We start from the raw sequence: 20722 nt of genomic DNA on the forward strand, positions 1-20722 counted from the left end.
AAACAGGAGCTCTGGAGCCACAGATCTGGATTTGAATCCTGGCTCACTTTTAAGGATGCTGAGGGTGTTCACTGTCATGACTGTGGTGATGGGCTCATGTGTGTAAACATATGTCAAAACTTATTAAATTGTATAATTTAAAAATGTGTATTTATATTATGTAAATTATATCTCAATAACACTGCTTTAAAACAGAGAGATTTCAGTTTCAGTATTTTAAAACTATGTGATCTGAAACAAATGATATAATCTTCAAAATACAGTTTCTTCATCTGTGACATGCACACAATCCCAGCTACATCTCATGGCTGCAGTAAGTACTAAATAGACTTACAGAGAGCATTAAGCCTAGTCTTTGGCTCCTAAATTTTTCTGCATGCTGGTGCTTGATTCCATATTGGGAGATGACAGAAATATCAACAAGACAGGAATGCTGTGTCCCCATTTAAAGGGGAAGGCAGATATGAATAGAGCCTTATTCCAGTGTAATGGGATGTTTACAACAAGAGAAACTGGGACAAGTTACTAGAGACACCCTCACTGGTTTGAATGCATTAAAGGCCTGGAAAAATGACAATCCCTAATCTTCTCATTCTTGCTTGCAAGATACATAGTAACAAGGTGTCCTAAATTGTAGAGCACTCTGTGTTCCCACTGCGCCCTGAAATTACTCACGCAGAGAGACCCAGTACAAGAGAGGCATCGTAAGTGTTTTCTAGACCATATACCATCAAAGGCCAGGCACCACGTGTATATATTGAGACCAAGCAGCACTTAAATGGTTTTTAAAAAAAACAAAAATCCAAAAATCATGAATGAATGAATACCAGATAAGTCAACGGTGGAATGAAAAATGACAATAGCAGGCATAATGAGAAGGAAGTTGGTTAATTTAGTAATCTTGCTCTTTCATTTCACCAACATTGCGCAAGGAAAAGAAAATGGGAATATAAAGTGAGAGGCCCTGCATTCACCTCCTCCCTGGTGCACTCTAGCCATGTGCTCTTAGGAAAGTAATTTCATTAATTCTGAGTCTCAGATTCCAGATCTTTAAAATGATAGTAATGATTATGAAAATACCTCTTTCATAGGAGTTCCCATGGAAAAGGAGATACAATGTGTGAAAAAATTTGGAAAATGTTCTAAAGTGTTCTACCATTATTGTAAAGCTAGTACTAGTATGACTGCTACCAGCTCTACTTGGCGATAATCTACGAAGACACGACCACCACAAATTTTTTAGCAGTTGCTGAAACCTCTCAAATTCATTGCTTTAGGCAGGAAATTCTATGTGGGTGGAATAAGAGACATAGGATGACTGGGAGAGTGGCCAACTTCCACTATCCATGGAATCATTTTCTTTAAAGTCTGGTTTGAAAAACCAAGCAGTTTAATAATACTGTACTAATCATTACTTGAGCATATTCTGTGTGCCAGGCACCATACGAAGAATCTCATAAACATTAATTCATTTCAACCTCACCACATCCCTCTCCAAGGTAGATAAGGTAGCCATGTAATTTACTATCAAAACCAGAACTCCTTTGAAAGTGAAAGGGGTGCTCTGAATAATTACACAGGATAGCAGCTGTAAACCAGGGCTGTCCTGAGCAAACTAGAACACAGGGCTTATAGCTCTTTGTAGTGTGGAAACTGAAGCTCATAGAGAGAAGCTTCAACAGGTACAAAAGCTGCCCCCAGCTGGCGTTCTCAAGCATCATGTGATATAAGACTCCAACGTGTGCAGTTACAGAGCAAGGCTCCTGTCCTTTTGTCTTCTTCAAAGTCCTCCTTTGATTTAAATATCCCTCATCAATGAGGACTAAAAGAGAACCTGAGATGCCAGTTCAAAGAATAACAGGAAATGGAAAATTTGGGATTCTATCAATACCATTAAAGCCAACCTTTTATTGCCATAATCCCAGTCTAATTTATGTGTTTGGGGGTTAATTTTCCACAAGAGATTGAGTAACCCATGACTGACATCCATTCTGCTGAGACAATGGGGCCTCTATGAATGTTTCCCTGATTCAGTAAACTTATCATCAAATATAACCTCCAACAATGGCAGTTGAAGAAATGCCCTATCAACTCAAAGGAAATGTTTTGGCATCTATAACTGAACTTCCTTCAAATACCTGAAAAACCTGTTTGGTAGTACTGGTATGCACTGAAAACTTAAAGAACAAAAACCGTCAAGACTAGAAGGGTATTAAAGCAATGACTTACTCTCTGATTTCACAGTTGGGTGGGGGGAAAGGTATTTTGTGAGATTTCTAAAACCCTTTGCAGACAGCATTTTTCATGCAGCAGGTTTATATATAACCTATATTGTTGGAAATATTTTAATTATTTTCCTTGTTACACTTTTGAGAGATACGTGTAGATATCATTAGCAAAACACCATTCCTTATACCGGAAACAGGAGTCCTATTTAGTAAATGTTTTGCATTAGGATAATTATTATAGAATAATTCTCTAGAATAAACACCCAGAAAGAGATGTCCCCTAGGTTCTTTGTTCTAATTTAGGTTTTTAGCCTTTACCTTATTAGCAACTCACATTTTAGGAGAGTGCTTCTATCCCAGGCACCTAATAGATGCTTCATACCGTTGAATGCAAATTAGATGCTTTTCACTCTATATGCTTCTTTCAATGTCAGAGCATTTGTAGCCCAAGCACTTGTTAAATTCTATGTAGTCCACTGTTCTCCTCGCCATACTCTAACCCCCACTGCTTATCAAGGAAATACAAAGTAAAAGTGTTTCCCCAAAATTTTCCCTCACATTTGACCTCTACACACTCTGTATCTAAAATAATCCCAACTGTTCGAGTGACTTTTAAGAACTGCACTTAAGGGTCTTGGTCTTAACACGGAAATCATAAACTGCTGGCCTGGAGCCCCTTTTACAGTTACTGGACTCCCACCTGATTTCAAATGCCAACTTGGTCATATACGGAATCCCATAAAGATTTAGGTTTACTCCTGGACTTTACATTCTGTATTTAACATTCTGTCCCACTGGTCTGTATACTCAGGTTCCACACTGAGTAATTCCTGACTCTTTTTAATACCTGGTGAAGCCAATCCTCCTTCCTTAGTGCTCCTCGGTGTTACAGCTTTCCCAGCTTTGACCCGTTCATCCTCTCTGGTTCTCTCCCTCCTCTTCCCATCCCCCAAATTAACTCTAGACCAAACCAAAACTAAACTATTCAACTTCTGATTGGTATTGTGTTAATTTTATAAATTGACTTGGACAGAAATGACAGTTTTTTGATACTGAGTCCTCTAAGAGCATAGTAAGTCTTTTCATTTATTCAAATCTTGTGTGATTCTATAGTATTTAAATTTTTTTTCACATAGATGTTACACTTATTAATTTATCCCCTCTTTGTCTGCTAGCACAACTTAAGATTTTTTCTACTACATCCTGTAACTTGTTTTTGTAGATATGGAAATTATTTATTTCCAGACATAAATTTCATACCTTACTCGTCACTGAATTCTAATATTGATAGCAGTTTCAATTTTTTATCTTCCTGGAGTCACCAAGAATGATAATATCAGCTCAATCTTCTCTACTTTTGAGCCTCTTATTCTATAGCTTTTCTAATCATTCTGGCTGGTTTTTCCCATACAGTACAATAATAGTGATCGTGAATGTGCTGTCTTATGCCTCATCTAACAAGAATAGCTCATTAAAAATCATGTTGGATTTGGTGACAAAGCAGACACATTTTAAGTTATGAGTATCTACCTGTTCCTATATCATGTTTTGTTTTGTTTTTTTAAATCAAGAACGGCTATTGAATTGTATCAAATACCTTGTCAATATCTACGGCTTTGACCTGATTTTTCTCTTCAAATCTGTTAATATGATTACTGTGTGATTAGATTAACTGAAACTGAATTTCCGTGCATTATTATTGGGATAAATTCAGGTTGATTTTTTAGTATTTGTCCTGTAATGAGCTGTTAGATTATGTTTCTTAACATCCTACTTATGACTTCTAATGATAATATTCACGAATGAGACTGGCCAGTTGATTTTCCACTTTGTGTAATCTTTGTCAGGCTTGGCCTCAGGGTTAAGCTAATTCATTAAAAAAAAAAAAAAATTCATACCATATCCTTTTTCTTTGCTCTGGGAAAGTTTCAAGCATTGGACTTACTAAAGCTTTAGTAGAACCCTCTCTATGAAACCATCTGAGCTTTGTGATTTTTACAATTTGGTCCATTTTTTTAAAAAATGGGCTTCATTTTTCTACCCAGCTTTATCAAGGTATAATCAACATATAACATTGTGTAAGTTTAAGGTGTATAATGTGATAATTTGCTTTATGTATAGACTGCAAAATGACTGCCACAATAAGATTAGTAAACCCATCTATTACCTAACATAGTTATCTTTTTTGGGGTCAGTCTGGTGTGAATTTTTTATAAAATTTCTCTATTTTTAAAAATAGAAATCAGTCTGTTAAAATACTCCCTTTCTAGAAGTTATAGTGTTATATTTGATACGTTACATAAATTAGAAAATCAGTTTCAGTATTATCTACTTTCATCTAACAAAAGATGGTATATATAACTTTTGTTATCAATACATAATCATAAAGTCCTTTGCTTAAAAAATGTTAGTGACGTCCTATGAACTATGCAATAAAAGCTAACTCCTTCACTTAACAGGGCCCCCTGCCCCCCGTGATCCCACCTCAGTCTCCCTCCACCACTACCCCTGTTAACACTCTTGGTGGATTCAGTAACTCCAGAGCTGATCCATCTCTCCCCTGCCGTTGTCCTTCACAACCTCACCTCCAACATGCCCCTACCAGCCACTCTCAGAAACATGCCCTGCGCTTAATCATTACCTAACATCAGATGTGAGGTCTTAGTAGTGGTTCGATAATTGATAATCCTATATAATTTACTGAAGGTGTGAGAATAAAAGAATCGAGAATGTTCCCAACATTTCTGACTTAAGCATCTAGTAGAATGGAGTTATGGTTTACTGAGGTGGGGAAAACTATGAGAGGAGCAGGTAGGGTTGGGAGAATCACATACTAGGATTTGGGTAAGTTTGAGATACCCATAAGACATTTAAGTGGAAATGGATAGTAAGCAGAGAAACACATGAGTCTGGACTAGTGAAAGAAATTTAGGAAACTTCAGTGCATGGAACTTAAGGCCATGGGACTCAATGAAATCACCCAAAGGAGTGAGCCTGTTTCAGAGGAGCAGAATTACACCAAGGTTTAGACACATGGAAGAAGAGCACCCAACAAATGACTGAGAAGCAATGGCTAGTGAGCAATGAGGAAAACCAGAAGTGTGTGGTCTCATGAAAGCCAAGTACAGAAGAAAAGAACAGTAAACTATGTTAAAGGCTGTTGAGAGTTTGAATCAGAGGCAGGCTGAGAACCCAACTATTAGATCTGGCAACGCAGACATGATGATTAGACTTAACAAGAGTAATTTCAGTAGCATGCTGGGGATAAAAGTTTATTTGGAGGGGGTTCAAAGGAGATTGTGAGAAAAGGCAGTGTTGACAGCAAGTCTAGACAGTTCGTTGGAGAAGTTCTATTATAAAGAAGAACTGAAAAATGTGGCAGAATTTGGAGGGGGATAAAAGGTCAAAGGAGAGTTTCTTCAAGATGAAAGAAAATACAGCATGTTCAAATAATGATGGTTATGATGCAATAAAGAGAGAAAATTGTTAGGTAAAAGAGAGGGGTAAACTGCAAGTATGAAGTCCTTGAGAAATTGGCTTTTATCAGTCCATTGAAAAAATACTGAGTCCTCACTACATGCCAAGCCCAAATCTAGGCACTTGGGATGCAACAGGACAGAAAGAAGCAAGGACTATTCACCCACTGCAATGGCAGGAAAGTGTAGTAGGTGGAGGAACAGGTGCAAGCAGTTTAATAGGTTTGGCTGTGAAAGGATATACCTTTGGATTGCCGCACCCCCCCACCTCGCCCAGTGCAGTAAATATCAAAGACAGTAAATATCTGAGAGTAAAGCAGAAAACATGGTGTTTGGAGATTTGAGAAGAAGGCGTGAAATATAATTTGGTAGAGTGGAAGAATAAATTGATGAGCTAATACGGTAGGATTGCTGCCACTAGGTTTGAGGTCAGGCATTTATAGTACAATTAGCTAATATAACCTAGTATTTTTCTCTAGCCTTGTTTAGCTAGCCAGGCTTTAGCGCAGAGCAGGTATAGAGCTGCATTAAATGGAGGGAGGGATTTCTCTAGGAAGCTGGCAGAAGGGGAGAGGGGCCAGCAGAGTTGAAAGTGTGTGCAAAGAAGTGAATGTATCTGTGGGCCATGTAATCTAAGCTGGGGAAGGATGACTGATGACAGGAAGAGGGTAGGGTCAGTGGAACAGAATTTCTCATAGGGGTCCAATAATTTTTGAAATGAGATTCAAGAAAGGAAGGAAGGAAGGGAGGAAAGAAGGATGGAGGGAAAAAATGGGACTCCAGAGGGATCAAGCTGGAAAGACAGTAAATGAAATTATCCTTGACTCTTCTTTTTCTTACAACTTCAGCAAACTCTGTAGGATCCACTTTTTAAAAAAATTTTCATTGTATTATCTTACATTAGTCACCATACATTACATCATTAGTTTTTGAGGTAGTGTTCCATGATTCATTGTTTGCCTATAACACCCAGTGCTCCATGCAATATGTACCCTCCTTAATACCCATCACCGGGCTAACCCATCCTCCCATCCCCTTCCCCTCTAAAATCCTGTTTGTTTCTCAGAGCCCACAGTCTCTCATGGTTTGCCTCCCGCTCTGATTCCCCCCCTTCATTTTCCCCTTCCTACTATCTTCTTTTTAATGTATTATTTGTTTCAGAGGTACAGGTCTGTGATTCATCAGTCTCACACAATTCACAGCACTCACCATAGCATATACCCTCCCCAATGTTCATCACCCAGCTATCCCATCCCTCCCACCCCCCACCACTCCAGCAACCCTGTTTGCTTCCTGAGATTAAGAGTCTCTTATGGTTTGTCTCCTTCTCTGGTTTCATCTTATTTCATTTTTTTTTTCTCCCTTCCCCTATGGTCCTCTGTCTTGTTTCTCAAATTCCTCATACGATAGCTGTCTTTCTCTGACTGACTTATTTCATTTAGCATAATACCCTCTAGTTCCATCTACGCTGTTGCAAATGGCAAGATTTCGGGTTTTATTTGATGGCTGCATAATATTCCAGTGTGTGTGTGTGTGTGTGTGTGTGTGTGTGTACATACACCACATCTTCTTTATCCATTTATCCGTCGATGGACATCTAGGCTCTTTCCATAGTTTGGCTATTGTGGACATTGCTGCTATAAACATTGGAGTGCACATACCCCTTCAGATCACTACATTTGTATCTTTGGGGTAAATACCCAGTAGTGCAATTGCTGGGTCATAGGATAGCTCTATTTTCAACTTTTTGAGGAACCTCCATACTGTTTTCCAGAGTGGCTGCACCAGCTTGCATTCCCACCAACAGTGTAGGAGGGTTCCCCTTTCTCTGCATCCTCGTGAACATCTGTCATTTCCTGACTTGTTAATTTTAGCCATTCTGACTGGTGTGAGGTGATATCTCATTGAGGTTTTGATTTGGATTTCCCTGATGCCGAGTGATGTTGAGCACTTTTTCATGTGTCTGTTGGTCATCTGGATGTCTTCTTTGCAGAAATGTCTGTTCGTCTTCTGCCCATTTCTCGACTGGATTAGTTGTTCTTTGGGTGTTGAGTTTGCTAAGTTCTTTATAGATTTTGGATACTAGCCCTTTATCTGATATGTCATTTGCAAGTATCTTCTCCCATTCTGTCGGTTGTCTTTTGGTTTTGTTGACTGTTTCTTTTGCTGTGCAAAAGCTTTTTATCTTGATGAAGTCCCAATAGTTCATTTTTGCCCTTGCTTCCCTTCCCTTTGGCAATGTTTCTAGGAAGAAGTTGCTGTGGCTGAGGTTGGAGGAGTTGCTGCCTGTGTTCTCCTCTAGGGTTTTGATGGATTCCTGTCTCACATTTAGGTATTTCATCCATTTTGAGTCTATTTTTTGTGTGTGGTGTAAGGAAATGGTCCAGTTTCATTCTTCTGCATGTGGCTGTCCAATTTTCCCAACACCATTTGTTGAAGAGACTGTCTTTTCTCCATTGGACATTCTTTCCTGCTTTGTCAAAGATGAGTTGACCATAGAGTTGAGGGTCCATTTCTGGACTCTGTATTCTGTTCCATTGATCTATGTGTCTGTTTTTGTGCCAGTACCATGCTGTCTTGATGATGACAGCTTTGTAATAGAGCTTGAAGTCCGGAATTGTGATGCCACCGGCTTTGCTTTTCTTTTTCAACATTCCTCTGGCTATTCGGGGTCTTTTCTGGCTCCATACAGATTTTAGGATTATTTGTTCCATTTCTCTGAGAAAAGTTGATGGTATTTTGATAGGGACTGCATTCAATGTGTAGATTGCTCTAGGTAGCATTGACATTTTCACAATATTTGTTCTTCCAATCCATGAGCATGGAACGTTTTTCCATTTCTTTGTGTCTTCCTCCATTTCTCTCATGAGTATTCTATAGTTTTCTGAGTACAGATTCTTTGCCTCTTTGGTTAGATTTATTCCTAGGTATCTTATGGTTTTGGGTGCAGTTGTAAATGGGATCGACTCCTTAATTTCTCTTTCTTCTGTCTTGTTGTTGGGGTATATAAATGCCACTGATTTCTGTGCATTGATTTTATATCCCGCCACTTTACTGAATTCCTGTGTGAGTTCTAGCAGTTTCGGGGTGGAGTCTTTTGGGTTTTCCACATAAAGTATCATATCATCTGCAAAGAGAGAGTTTGACTTCTTCTTTGCCGATTCAGATGCCTTTTATTTCTTTTTGTTGTCTGATTGCTGTGGCTACGACTTCTAATACTATGTTGAATAGCAGTGGTGATAGTGGACATCCCTGCCGTGTTCCTGACCTTAGGGGGAAAGCTCTCAGTTTTTCCCCAATGAGAATGATATTCGCTGTGGGTTTTTCATAGATGGCTTTTATGATATTGAGGTATGTACCCTCTATCCCTACACTCTGAAGAGTTTTAATCAAGAAAAGATGCTGTACTTTGTCAAATGCTTTTTCTGCATCTATTGAGAGGATTATATGGTTCTTGTTCTTTCTTTTATTAAGGTATTGTATCACACTGATTGATTTGCAGATGTTGAACCAACCTTGCAGCCCAGGAATAAATCCCACTTGGTCGTGGTGAATAATCCTTTTAATGTACTGTTGGACTGTTGGATCCACTTTTAAAAATAAAGCTAGAATTGGGGTACCTGGGTGGGCTCAGATGGTTAAGCGTCTGCCTTTGGCTCAAGTCATGATCTCAGGGTCCTGGGATCCAGTCCCCAGTCGGGCTTCCTGCTCAGTGGGGAGTCTGCTTCTCCCTCTCCCTCTGCCTCTCTCCGTTTGTGCTCTGTCTCTCTCTCTCTGTCTCAAATGAATAAATAAAATCTTTAAAAATAAATAAATAAAATAAAGCTAGAATCTCTATCACTGCCACCCTGGTCCCAGCCCTCATCATCTGTATCTTTGCCAGGATTACTGCAATGGCCTAGGGACTTGTCACTCTACTTCCATCTTCAACTCTCCACAGTCCTGTCTCCAACCAGTGGCCATGTTGCATTAAATAGTAAATCAGATCATGCTACTCTCCACCTCAGTTCCTCCAGGGCCTCCACCTCTCACCCAGGAAGAACAAATCCAAAGTCCTCACCATGCCCAATCCGGTGGTTCTGGCTATTTCCCCCACAGGATAACCATACTACTGTCTCCAGGCCTTTGCACTTACTCGCTCTTCCTCCCAGAAAGCTCTTCCCAAAGACAGTCACATGCAGTGTTCCTACTCTTCATTCTGAGGTCTGCTCTAATGACACGCTCAGAGAGCCCTTCTTGAACACTCAATCTAAAAATAGCAGCCCTGTCACTCTAAAACCCTCCTTACTACTGTTTCATTTTTCTTTATAACATGTATCACCACTTAGTGTTATATTTATCTGTTCACTCTTGTTTTCCCTCTGATAAAAGGGACTTTGTCTTTTTCACTTGATGGGTCTGCAGAACCTATGATGATGCTTGGTTTGTTGGAGATGCTGCATAAATATCTGTTGAGTCAATGAATGAATGAGCAGACTTTCAAAAAGATCTGAGAGAGTAATCTTACTCCACTCCCCACTTTCTAGATATGGAGATGAGTGCCTGGAAGGCCCAAGTGATACATCCAAAGAAACCCAACAAGTGGCAGAGCTAAGACGTGAAATGCTTCTCCTAACTCCCGGGATGCCACCCGCTCTGAATTTCATCACTTAGATTCTCCTTTTCTCACCACTGACACAGCCATTCTTTTGGTCTAGTCCTTGGTATGTCTTGCCCATTGCAACAGCCTTGTGACTCTCCTTCTTACATATCTTACCCTCTCCCCAGCCTTCCCCCACTTCCTGAATGCCCAAGTGAGAAGAATTCCACTTTCGCATGTTACTATATGATAAACACTTATTGTAGCAGGTAATATGTAAAACCCTTTTTATTCTGGCTAGTTCTCCCTACCAGAGAGCTGTAATTTCGTTGAGGCACATACAGATACCTTATTATCCATCGCATTTTGCAATATCTGGGTATATGGCATAAATTCTTAAGAAACATTTATTGCACCGGCTACTCTACTTCATGGAATGTTCTCCAAGATTTGCTGCCTGGCTCATTCTTTTAATCCCAATCACCTCTTTGCTCAGGAAGGCCTGCCCTTTTAATTTAAAATGGCAACCTCCCCTCTCTCTCATTCTGCTTTATTTTCCTCCAGAGTGCATATCACTTTCTAATATAGCATCACTGCTTATTTACTCATGTCGCACTGTCAGATCAACCACTATCAAGGGCAAGGATTTCTTCTGTTTGCTTCATTGTTATGTCTTCAGCACCCAGAATAGTTCCTGGCACACAGGACCTGCATAATAAATACTTAACTTGAAAATGAATTTACAAGTCTGTGCTTAAAGCAGTTCTGTTTAGGAACACATTGAGGAGGGATAATGTCCCATCATATAAAGGATGACATTTATGTATATATTCTTTTCCATATCATTATTATCTGCTGACTCATTTTCAATGTGACAGGAGCCTTGTCTTCTCGGGGATAAGGATTTTTTATTTTCTCCACACATTTGGGAGAGGGCTACTTGGAGGGGCCCAGTGCAATGAGCAGAGGGATAGAAACTAGTCCACAGAGAAAAGACTTCCCTCAGATGGGAGCATCATGGTAAGTAAACAGCTATCTGAGAATTTAGAAACTACAATTCCACTTTCCAGAAGGCCTTTGGATGTTGTCTCAGTAATGTCAATTTGCCACCAGGGGACTCTATACTCTTGGATACTCAAAACTTGCACAATCACGCTGCAGCCAAACCACCTCTGTCTAATAACTGGGTCCCATTATAAACTCAATTTTCCTCCTCTTAGCATCATTAAAAGTTGAAGTGTATCTGGATAAAGAAAGACAAATCTCACGGGTGGGGAATATGGGGAGATGCCAGTCAAAAAGGGTACAAGCCTTCAGTTAGAAGTTGAATAAGGTCTGGGAATCTAATGCACAGCATGGTGACTACAATTAACACTATTGTGTTGTGTACTTAAAATCTGCTAAGAGAGTAAAATTTAAGCATTTTTACCACATGCAAAGGAAAGGTAACTAAGTGAGGTGATAGATGTGTTAATCATATATGTATGTCAGGGGTGCCTGGGTGGCTCAGTCGGTTAAGCACCTGCCTTTGGCTCAGGTCATGATCCCAGGGTCCTGGGCTCCCTGCTCAGTGAGGACTCTGCTTCTCCCTCTCCCTCTGCCCCTGCCTCCGCCACTTGTGCTCTCTTGTTCACGCTCTCTCTCTCAAATAAATAAATAAAATCTTTAAAAAAATCATATACATATGTCATATCATCACACTTTAAATATATACAATTTTATTTGTCAATTATAATTTCAATAAGGCTGAAAAAATTTTAAAATAAGAACAGAACAAAATCCTCACTACATAAATCATCTTCTAATTTCTATTTTCCTTACTCATGTCAATGAGAAAAAAATAAAGGTTTTAAAATTAAAAACCAGATCAATTTTGAAATAGCTGTTTTTCCTATTACTGTAAGAGAACTTCTTTGTGTATTTTGAGTCCCAAGGACTCACTAATGTGTGAAAGTATTTTTAAAGAAACAGGAAAAAACATTCTCAACAAACAAAAAAAGCACCTGGGGTCCCATCTTCATCAGAATACTAAAACATTATGGTAGTAATCTCCCATTTTTGATTAACTGTTAACACTTCCACCCTTTTCTCTGATGTTATTTATTTGAGGATGGACAACAAATTTTGAATAATGTTCTCTAAACAATAGCACATTTATATATTGACCTAATTCTGCTGACATTTCTTAGATTAATTAAAAATGGTTTCTAACCCAAAACATGTCCATCAAACTATAAGTCAATAGTACTAAATAAAATGAAAAAAAAAAAAACCATGTAAGTCAAAATCTCCCTACATTTTTATTCTTTCATGGGCATCTATTCCTGAGAAAACATATTTGTCTTAAGTACTTTGCATCCTAAAAGATGGCATGAGAAAAAGAACTGCACATATGAAACAGCATCTCTACAGTGAATTGACCAGTGCTGTAATATTAAAGTGCTGCCTCTGTTCAATTTTTCTGAAAAACACTGACCACTTGGTGAAACAGTGGCATTTGCCTATTTTACTTAGAGCTCTTTTTTTTTTTTTTTTGGAATTTGACTGGGTTCTTGGTCATACGAAAAAACCAAAACAACAAAAGTAAGACTTTCATTTTTTCTATCCAAAAGAGAATATTCAAAATGCAATAATATACTGATTGTGACCCTCTAATGAATTCCTTGAATCCTGATCTTACCTTTTTAAACATATTTTAGACTAATTCTAGACTTGCAGAAAAGTTGCAATGGTAACACTGAGAATTCCTTGTGAACCCTTTACCTAGCTTCTCGTCATGTTGACGAGTTATGTAATCATGGCACCTTTGTCAAAATTAAGAAATTAATTTGGGATAACATTATTAACTTAAACCAGATTTTATTCTGATTTCACCAGTTTTTCAACTTATGTCCTTTTTCTGTTCTGGGACCCAATTCAGGATCCCATGTTGAATTGGGAAGCCTTACCTTTTGATCTGTTTCTTCATCTTCATCTTGATAATCATCGCAGAGTGGGCTGGCATTGGCTGCAAAGGTGGGCCCCTGGGAGTAGTACTGAGAACTTCGGTAGCCATCCCGCCTCAGTTTGTCACATTCTACAGAGGATACAGGCCAGAGAGGGGAGAAAGGGCATTAAAAACCAGGATTTGTTTACTTCTCTTTCTTTACCTTTTCTAGTAATATTTGCCTAGATATAAGATTTCAAAGAAATACTATTAATAATGAAAATGATGATAAAAACAACTAAGAGGGGCGCCTGGGTGGCTTAGTCAGTTTAAGCATCCAACTCTTGATTTTGGCTCAGGTCATGATCTTAGGGTGGTGAGACAGAGCCCCGCATCGGGCTCCATGCTCAGCATGAAGTCGGCTTGAGATTCTTTCTCTTCCTCTCCCTCTGCTCCTCCCTCACTTGCATGCTCTCTAACATACATATATACATACATACATACATAAACAGAATCTTAAAAAAGAAAAAAAAACAAAGAATTACTAAAACACTGATTACACATTATATACCCTGTTCATCTATTTTAACGGGATTTCCTTTAGACTTCACAACAGCCCTCTGAGTCAGGTTTAAGGTAATTAAATTATTTGCTCAGTAATGTTATGCAGATAAGTAATGGACTCAGAATTTAAACCCAGGGTCTTAATTAGTATAATTTTTTATATACAGCAAATATATAACTCCTCATCAAAAAATACAAGCAATTCTCATGCTATGCTTCTTTCCGAGACTCATCAGCTGGAAGTGACATAAGAAATCATGGATAACAATGACCTCATTTTATTTTTAGTTCTCAACTTAACTTTGATGTCAAACAGGCTATAATCATTGAGTGGAATTTAATGAGGCCAGGTGGCAGTCTGAGACATCTGCCAGTCTACATAGAAATGCCTGGCACCAGAGGGTGGAAGGAAACTAGGAGGAGGGTGCTTGCTTCACAGAGGGGCTGGGGCCACTGGCTGCTTAGAGACTAGTGACTCTCTTCAAGGAGGAACCACCGTGCTAATTACTCGGATCAGTGGGGGCAAGTGCAGCAAGAAAAGTATTGATGGCTTTTTAAAGGCCCAGGAGATTTCCTATTACCCAGACAGCACCTTAGAGAAGCATTTGCCTTGCAAAAGCGTTCACTTACCACAGGGTACCTTTAAATGTCCAGCTTGCTAAAGGAGTATGAAATGTGTTTGGTTTTGGAAGAGTTTACTCTTTGCCCAGCTTGAAAAAACCATGCACCTAATGGCACAGAACTAAAGTAGGGCATCTTCAGAGTGCCTTTGTAACACTAGGATCTATGAATCTCCCTCAGAGAGGAGATGAACAGTCGCTTAAGTGAAAGGATAAAAATTTTCCAACTGGGGGAAAGAAGTCCTTACTCTCCTTTGCTACCTCACAGTGGGAGTGAGTAGAGAGTTTCCGATCCAGAACTGCAAATCAGATTTTTAAAAACCACAGGAAATAGTCATGAGAAGCTTTCAGAATGCCAAACTAACTTTAAAAAATGCATTGCATAATCACAAGACAGCTAATTACTATTACTTCAGTTACTTAGGGGCTAACTAGTTTGTGGGCTCGTCTGTCAACCACTCTTAATATTACGTAAAATGGAAAGATTTTTTTTTTTAATTCTGAAATTTCCAGAACACAGCTTATTTTTTAATGAGGAGTTACTCATAATAATATAACCCTTTCCAGTGAGAAATATCTTCCCATTTCTCCAATATTTATGATTTCTCTAAAAAATTTAAATAAAACAGAATTATACTGTCCTACAGAGAGAACATTACATAAAGCATGATTAGTAGTTTTCAGTGTTATGTGAAAAGTTTTGGGTTTCTGTAAATATTTGATTTTATTTTAATTACCTTAAAGTTAGGTTGAAAAAAATACTCACTTTACATTTCATTAAATGTAATTTGGTGTTGCAAATTAACTTTTCTGTGGTCCTATGAACTACAGTCTCCTAAGGACTCAGGGTGAATCCTGTATAACAAACCAATAAAAACTGTTACCACTTTAAAAGGAACATACCTCAACATAATATAGGCCATATGTGAAAAACCCACAGTTAACATCATACTCAATGGTGAAAAACTGACAGTTTTCCCTCCAAGGTCAGGAACAAGACAAGAATGTCCACTTTTATTCAACATAGTACTGGAAGTCCTTGCCACAGCAATCAGACAAGAAAAAGAAATAAAAAGCATCCAAAATGGTAAAGAAGAAGTAAAACTTTCCCTGTTTGCAGAAAACATGGTACTATATATAGAAAGCCCTAAATTCTACACCAAAAAACTACTAGAACTGATAAATGAATTAAGTCACAGGATACAAAATTAATAATCAGAAATCTGTTACAACATTCTATACACTAATGAGGAAGTAGCAGAAAAAGAAATTAAGAAAACAATCCCATTTACAGTGCACCAAAATAGAATAAAATACCTAGGAATAAACTTAATCAAGTTCATGAAAGACCTGTACTCTGAAAACAATAAAACACTGATGAGAGAGTGAAGAGGACACAAACAAATGGAAAGATATTCCATGCTCATGAATTGGGAGAACCAATATTGTTAAAAAAAATAAAAGTCTATACTACCCAAAGCAACCTACAGATTTAATTCATTCCCTTTCAACCAATAGCATTTTTCACAGAACAAATAATCCTAAAATTTGCATGGACCTACAAAAGACCCCAAAGAGCCAAAGCAATCTTGAAAAAGAAGAACAAAACTGGAAGTATCACAATCCCAGATTTCAAGATATACGACAAAGCTCTAGCAATCAAAACAGTATGGTACTGGCACAAAAGGAGACATACAGATCAACGGAACAGGATAGACAGTACAGAAAGAAACCCATACTTTCATGGTCAGTTAATCCTTGACAAAGGAGGCAAGAATATACAATGGGAAAAAGAGTCTCTTTAACAAATGGTGCTGGGAAAACTGGACAGCTACGTGCAAAAGAATGAAACGGGACCACTTTCTTACACCACATGCAAAAATAAACTCAAAATGGATTAAAGACCTAACTGTGAGACCTGAAATCATAAAATTTCTAGAAGAAAACTTCGGCAGCAATTTCTTTGACATTGGCCATAAAAACATTTTTCTAGGTATGTCTCCTCTGGCAAGGGAAAAAATGCAAAATTAAACTTTTGGGAGTACATCAAAATAAAAAGCTTTTGCACAGTGAAGGAAACCATCAACAAAACAAAAAGGCAACCTACTGAATGGGAGATGTTTGTAAATGATATGACTGGTAAGTGGTTAATATCCAAAATATATAAAGAACTTATACAATTCAACAGAAACCCCCAAATATTATCCAATTAAAAATGGGCAGAGGGGCGCCTGGGTGGCTCAGTTGGTTAAGCGACTGCCTTCGGCTCAGGTCATGATCCTGGAGTCCTGGGATCGAGTCCCACATCGGGCTCCCTGCTCGGCAGGGAGTCTGCTTCTCCCTCTCCCACTCCCCGTTTGTGTTCCCTCTCTCGCTGTGTCTTTCTCTGTCAAATAAATAAATAAATAAAATCTTTAAAAAAAAAAAAAAATGGGCAGAGGACACATACAGACATTTTTCCAAAGAAGACATAGATGGACAGACACACAGAAAGATGCTCAACATCACTCACCATCAAGAAAATGCAAATCAAAATTACAACGAGATATTACTTCACACCTGTCAGAATGGCTAAAATCAAAACTCAAGAAACAATGAGTGTTGGCAAGGACATGCAGAAAAAGGAACCTGCATGCACTGTTGGTGGGAATGCAAACCGCAAAATGCAAACTGGTGCAGCCACTGTAGAAAACAGCCCCTATATGTGGAATTTAAGAAACAAAACAAATGGGGGTGCCTGGGTGGCTTAGTCATTAAGTGTCTGCCTTTGGCTCGGGTCATGATCCCGGGGTCCTGGGATCGAGCCCTACATCGGGCTCCCTGCCTGGCAGGAGGTCTGCTTCTCCCTCTCCCACTCCCCCTGCCGTGTTCCCTCTCTCGCTGTCTCTCTCTCTGTCAAATAAATAAATAAAATCTTAAAAAAAAAAAAATAAAAGAAAGAAATAATTGAACAAAGAATCAAAGAGAAAAACAAAAAAACAGACTTAAATATAGAGAACAAACTGGGGGTTGCCAGAGGGGAGATGGGTTGGGATGGGTAAAACAGATGAAGGAATTAAGAGTACATCTATTGTGATGAGCACTGAAGTAATGTACAGAGTTGCTGAATCATTATATTGTACACTTAAAACTAATGTAACACTGTATTTTAATTATACTTGAAATAAAAAATAAAAAATGAAATGCAGTCAGCCACACATTCACACAAAAACAAAAACTGTTACCACTTGTAGCTACTTATAATTCAATTGTTTTCAAATACTTGACAAACAAAACAAAATACAAAGTGAAGGCCCCTTTTATTTACTTTTTAATTTTTTTCAAATATTTTATTTTTAAGTAATCTCTATACCTGATGTAAGGATCGAACTCAACAAGCCCTAGATCAAGAGTTACACACACACTCTACCCACTGGGCCAGCCAGGCCCCTCAAGCCAAGGCCGTTTTAAACTAAGTCAAATTAGTCTTTATCCCTAACTAATTGACCCTATAAGGAGTGTAAGTTTAAAATGACAACATTTTAAAATATTGAAAATCTTTTTACATACTGGGAGCAGTTACCATGTGAGGTTGTGTTTTGAAATGATTCCTTGCTAGAAAATAAGGAGGGGCTGCTGGGCTGGATCATCTCTAAAGGTGATATTAGTTCTGATGTTTTTGGCAATATTAAAAATAGCTAAAATGACTTGATACATGTTAAGTCTTAAAAGACCAAAATGTTGCAAATTATCCATAAAACTATGAAAAATCTGGCAATTGTCAGTACTTCTACCATCACCTTTTGAGTCTAGTTTAAAAGACAATGCCTCTTTTTTCCACAATGAAGCTTGATCACAGGAATGTTTAAAATAGTACTATGTCCATGAAATAAGATGCTGGGTCTAAGATGAAAAGTAGGCAGCATACATTTATGGTGGATGACCATTTTCTGAAATCTAGTACAGTCATCAAATTCCATTGTCTCTTATCTTATTCCAACTCTAGGGAAAATCTAGGAAAATCTCTTGTCAAGTTCCAACAGCTCTCAGTTTCTAAAACCATGGCTTTGTTCATTAAACGGGAGTTTGTCTGAAGAGTGAGATATAAGTAGGTGCAAGCCATCACGAATAAACAAAGACTTTTCCAACACTACACTGAGAGTAACTGCAAGGCAAAGCATAATTTAAAGCCAGTTATGGCAGCAGCTACAGGCTAGAAACGAGATACTCAGTGTAACAGAAGATTATACTCCTCTTGCAACAGAAATTTGGAGTAAAACCGAGCTATTGTTCTCACAGTCCTGCTTGGATAAAGGTATCACTGTTCGTTGTGTCCTCTGGTTTCCCAACCACAAATTTCCTCCTCTTCCCTGTCATGTCAAACTATTTTCTTTAGCACAAGAACAGTGGGTAAACATTCCTTGGTAGACCAAAGTTTTAAATATAGAAGAAAAAAAAACAATGTCATACCGCTGGATGGTGATCTAACCATCTTCTGAATTTAAACTTGCCTTGGCCTCCAAACCTTCATGCATTTGGCTATTCGTTAGGCTTTTCATGTTAATATGTTAGACATGTTAAGAGAGTCTACTCCAGGATGCTTTAAAGAGTTATTTTCAAAATAATTTTCTCTGCTGGAAATCCTTGATAAATTTCCACTTTCCATGTTTTGCTTTTAAATTTACTGAATCAATCAAAATGAACTAGAATACGTGGCAGTTACAAACAGTTCCAAAACCTCAGTGACTTAAGAAACTAGAGGAATCTTTGCCGCACATTCTCCTGGTACAAGCAGAACTAGCAGGGGCCTGCCAGCCACAGTCCCTTGGGAACCAGAAAGAGGGAAGGACCTGTGCTAACTGCTCACACGGCAGCACGATGGGAATGTGGTGCCTCCCGAACCTTCTGCCTGAAATAACCCCTGGTGTCCTGAGTCCCATTTCTTTGGACAAAACAAGCCATATGACCATATCTAACTACAGACGGGACAAGAAAGGACAACCCTACCTCATGAGCAAGGGGGAAAATGCGACTATTCAAAACTGCTCCAATGACTCTTCCAAACGGAGAGCCAACACTGAATTGAAGACTTTCCAGATCCTCAGTACACTTATTTAATGTTTACTTCCAATCCTTCTTGAATGAGGTCGAGAGGCTTTTGATGTGGAATTTGCAAGGGCAATGAAAAGCTACTCTCTGCGTTGTTGGAACAGGGAGTTAATCATTGGGGAGGACTCCACACGGAGGAGCAGTTGAGTGTCTGGAATCAAGATGGACCCAGCCCCACTCTCTACCTGTGAGGTCTAGGGGACAACATTTTAACCTGCTGGAAATTCAGATTCCACCTCTGTTAAGGCTGGGACATTACTCCATATGGGAAGCTGTCATGAGACAAATATTTCAACAAGTACTTCTGAGTGCTCTGTTCTCTGAAGAACTGCGCGACTCTGGGCTTCAGGGACTCATGTCTAAGGTCCTGAGTTACCCTCTGTGGTGGGAAAGGCAGGATGTGGTAACGGCTCTCAGCAGACAAAGCAGTCACTGTTGCATAGGACCTGTGATGAGGGGCTCCGGACGAATACAGCACTGTTCCGACTGGCACTTCACACACACGCGGAGTCACTTCCTCCTCACAATGACCCGGAGAGATGTGGACTTTGCTGTTCCACATTCTGCATACAAAAACTTTGAGAAGCAAAAAGAAACTTGCTCCAAGTGACAGAGCCAACATCAGAATCAGGCACTCTGGCCCCAGAACTGGCGATCTTTCTCCTGAAGTTAACAACTCACAGCCGACTACAGTGCTGTGGTGAGCAACTACCCCCCTCCACTCCTCTTGGGACCACACTTAATGTATAAAAGAACACTAGCCTTTATCTAGCAAATCAATGCTTTTGGTTTGGGGGTTTAGTGCCCTTAAGATCTCTCCTAGAAAGAAAAGAGGTTAAGCTAGCTCTATTACAGTTTTTTTTCCCTCTACATTTACATTTTCATTAAAAAAATGAGTATGGGGCGCCTGGGTGGCTCAGTCAGTTAAGCGGCTGCCTTCGGCTCAGGTCATGATCCCAGGGTCCTGGGATCGAGCCTCGCATCGGGCTCCCTGCTCAGCGGGGAGCCTGCTTCTCCCTCTCCCACTCCCCCTGCTTGTGTTCCCTCTCTCGCTGTGTCTCTCTCTGTCAAATAAATAAATAAAATCTTAAAAAAAAAAAAAAAAAGAAAGAAAGAATAGCAAAGAGAAGGAGTGGGAGGTAAGGTAGCATCTACTGGCAAAGAGGCAGAATCAGAGTTACAAAAAGTCCTTAGTTCCTAAGCCAATTCTTTCTCCTCGGTAGCTCATGTATTATGACTCC

The 20722-nt window shown here is 39.0% G+C and overlaps 1 protein-coding gene across 6 annotated transcripts in view; it reads right to left on the reverse strand.

The window, feature by feature from the left end:
• The window catches only part of NHSL1 (NHS like 1), a 231404-nt gene that overhangs the window by 27056 nt on the left and 183626 nt on the right, over window positions 1-20722 (reverse strand). For all 6 annotated transcript variants that reach the window (XM_064598154.1, XM_064598156.1, XM_064598157.1 and 3 more), the window contains exon 3: window positions 13232-13359. In XM_064598154.1, the coding sequence (XP_064454224.1) occupies window positions 13232-13359 (128 nt within the window). The remainder of the gene's footprint in view (window positions 1-13231; window positions 13360-20722) is intronic.

The sequence above is a fragment of the Mirounga angustirostris genome, unplaced genomic scaffold, assembly GCF_029215605.1.
Source record: "Mirounga angustirostris isolate CCGP_5_RB_7025 unplaced genomic scaffold, mMirAng1.0.hap1 SCAF_8, whole genome shotgun sequence".
NCBI lineage: Eukaryota > Metazoa > Chordata > Mammalia > Carnivora > Phocidae > Mirounga > Mirounga angustirostris.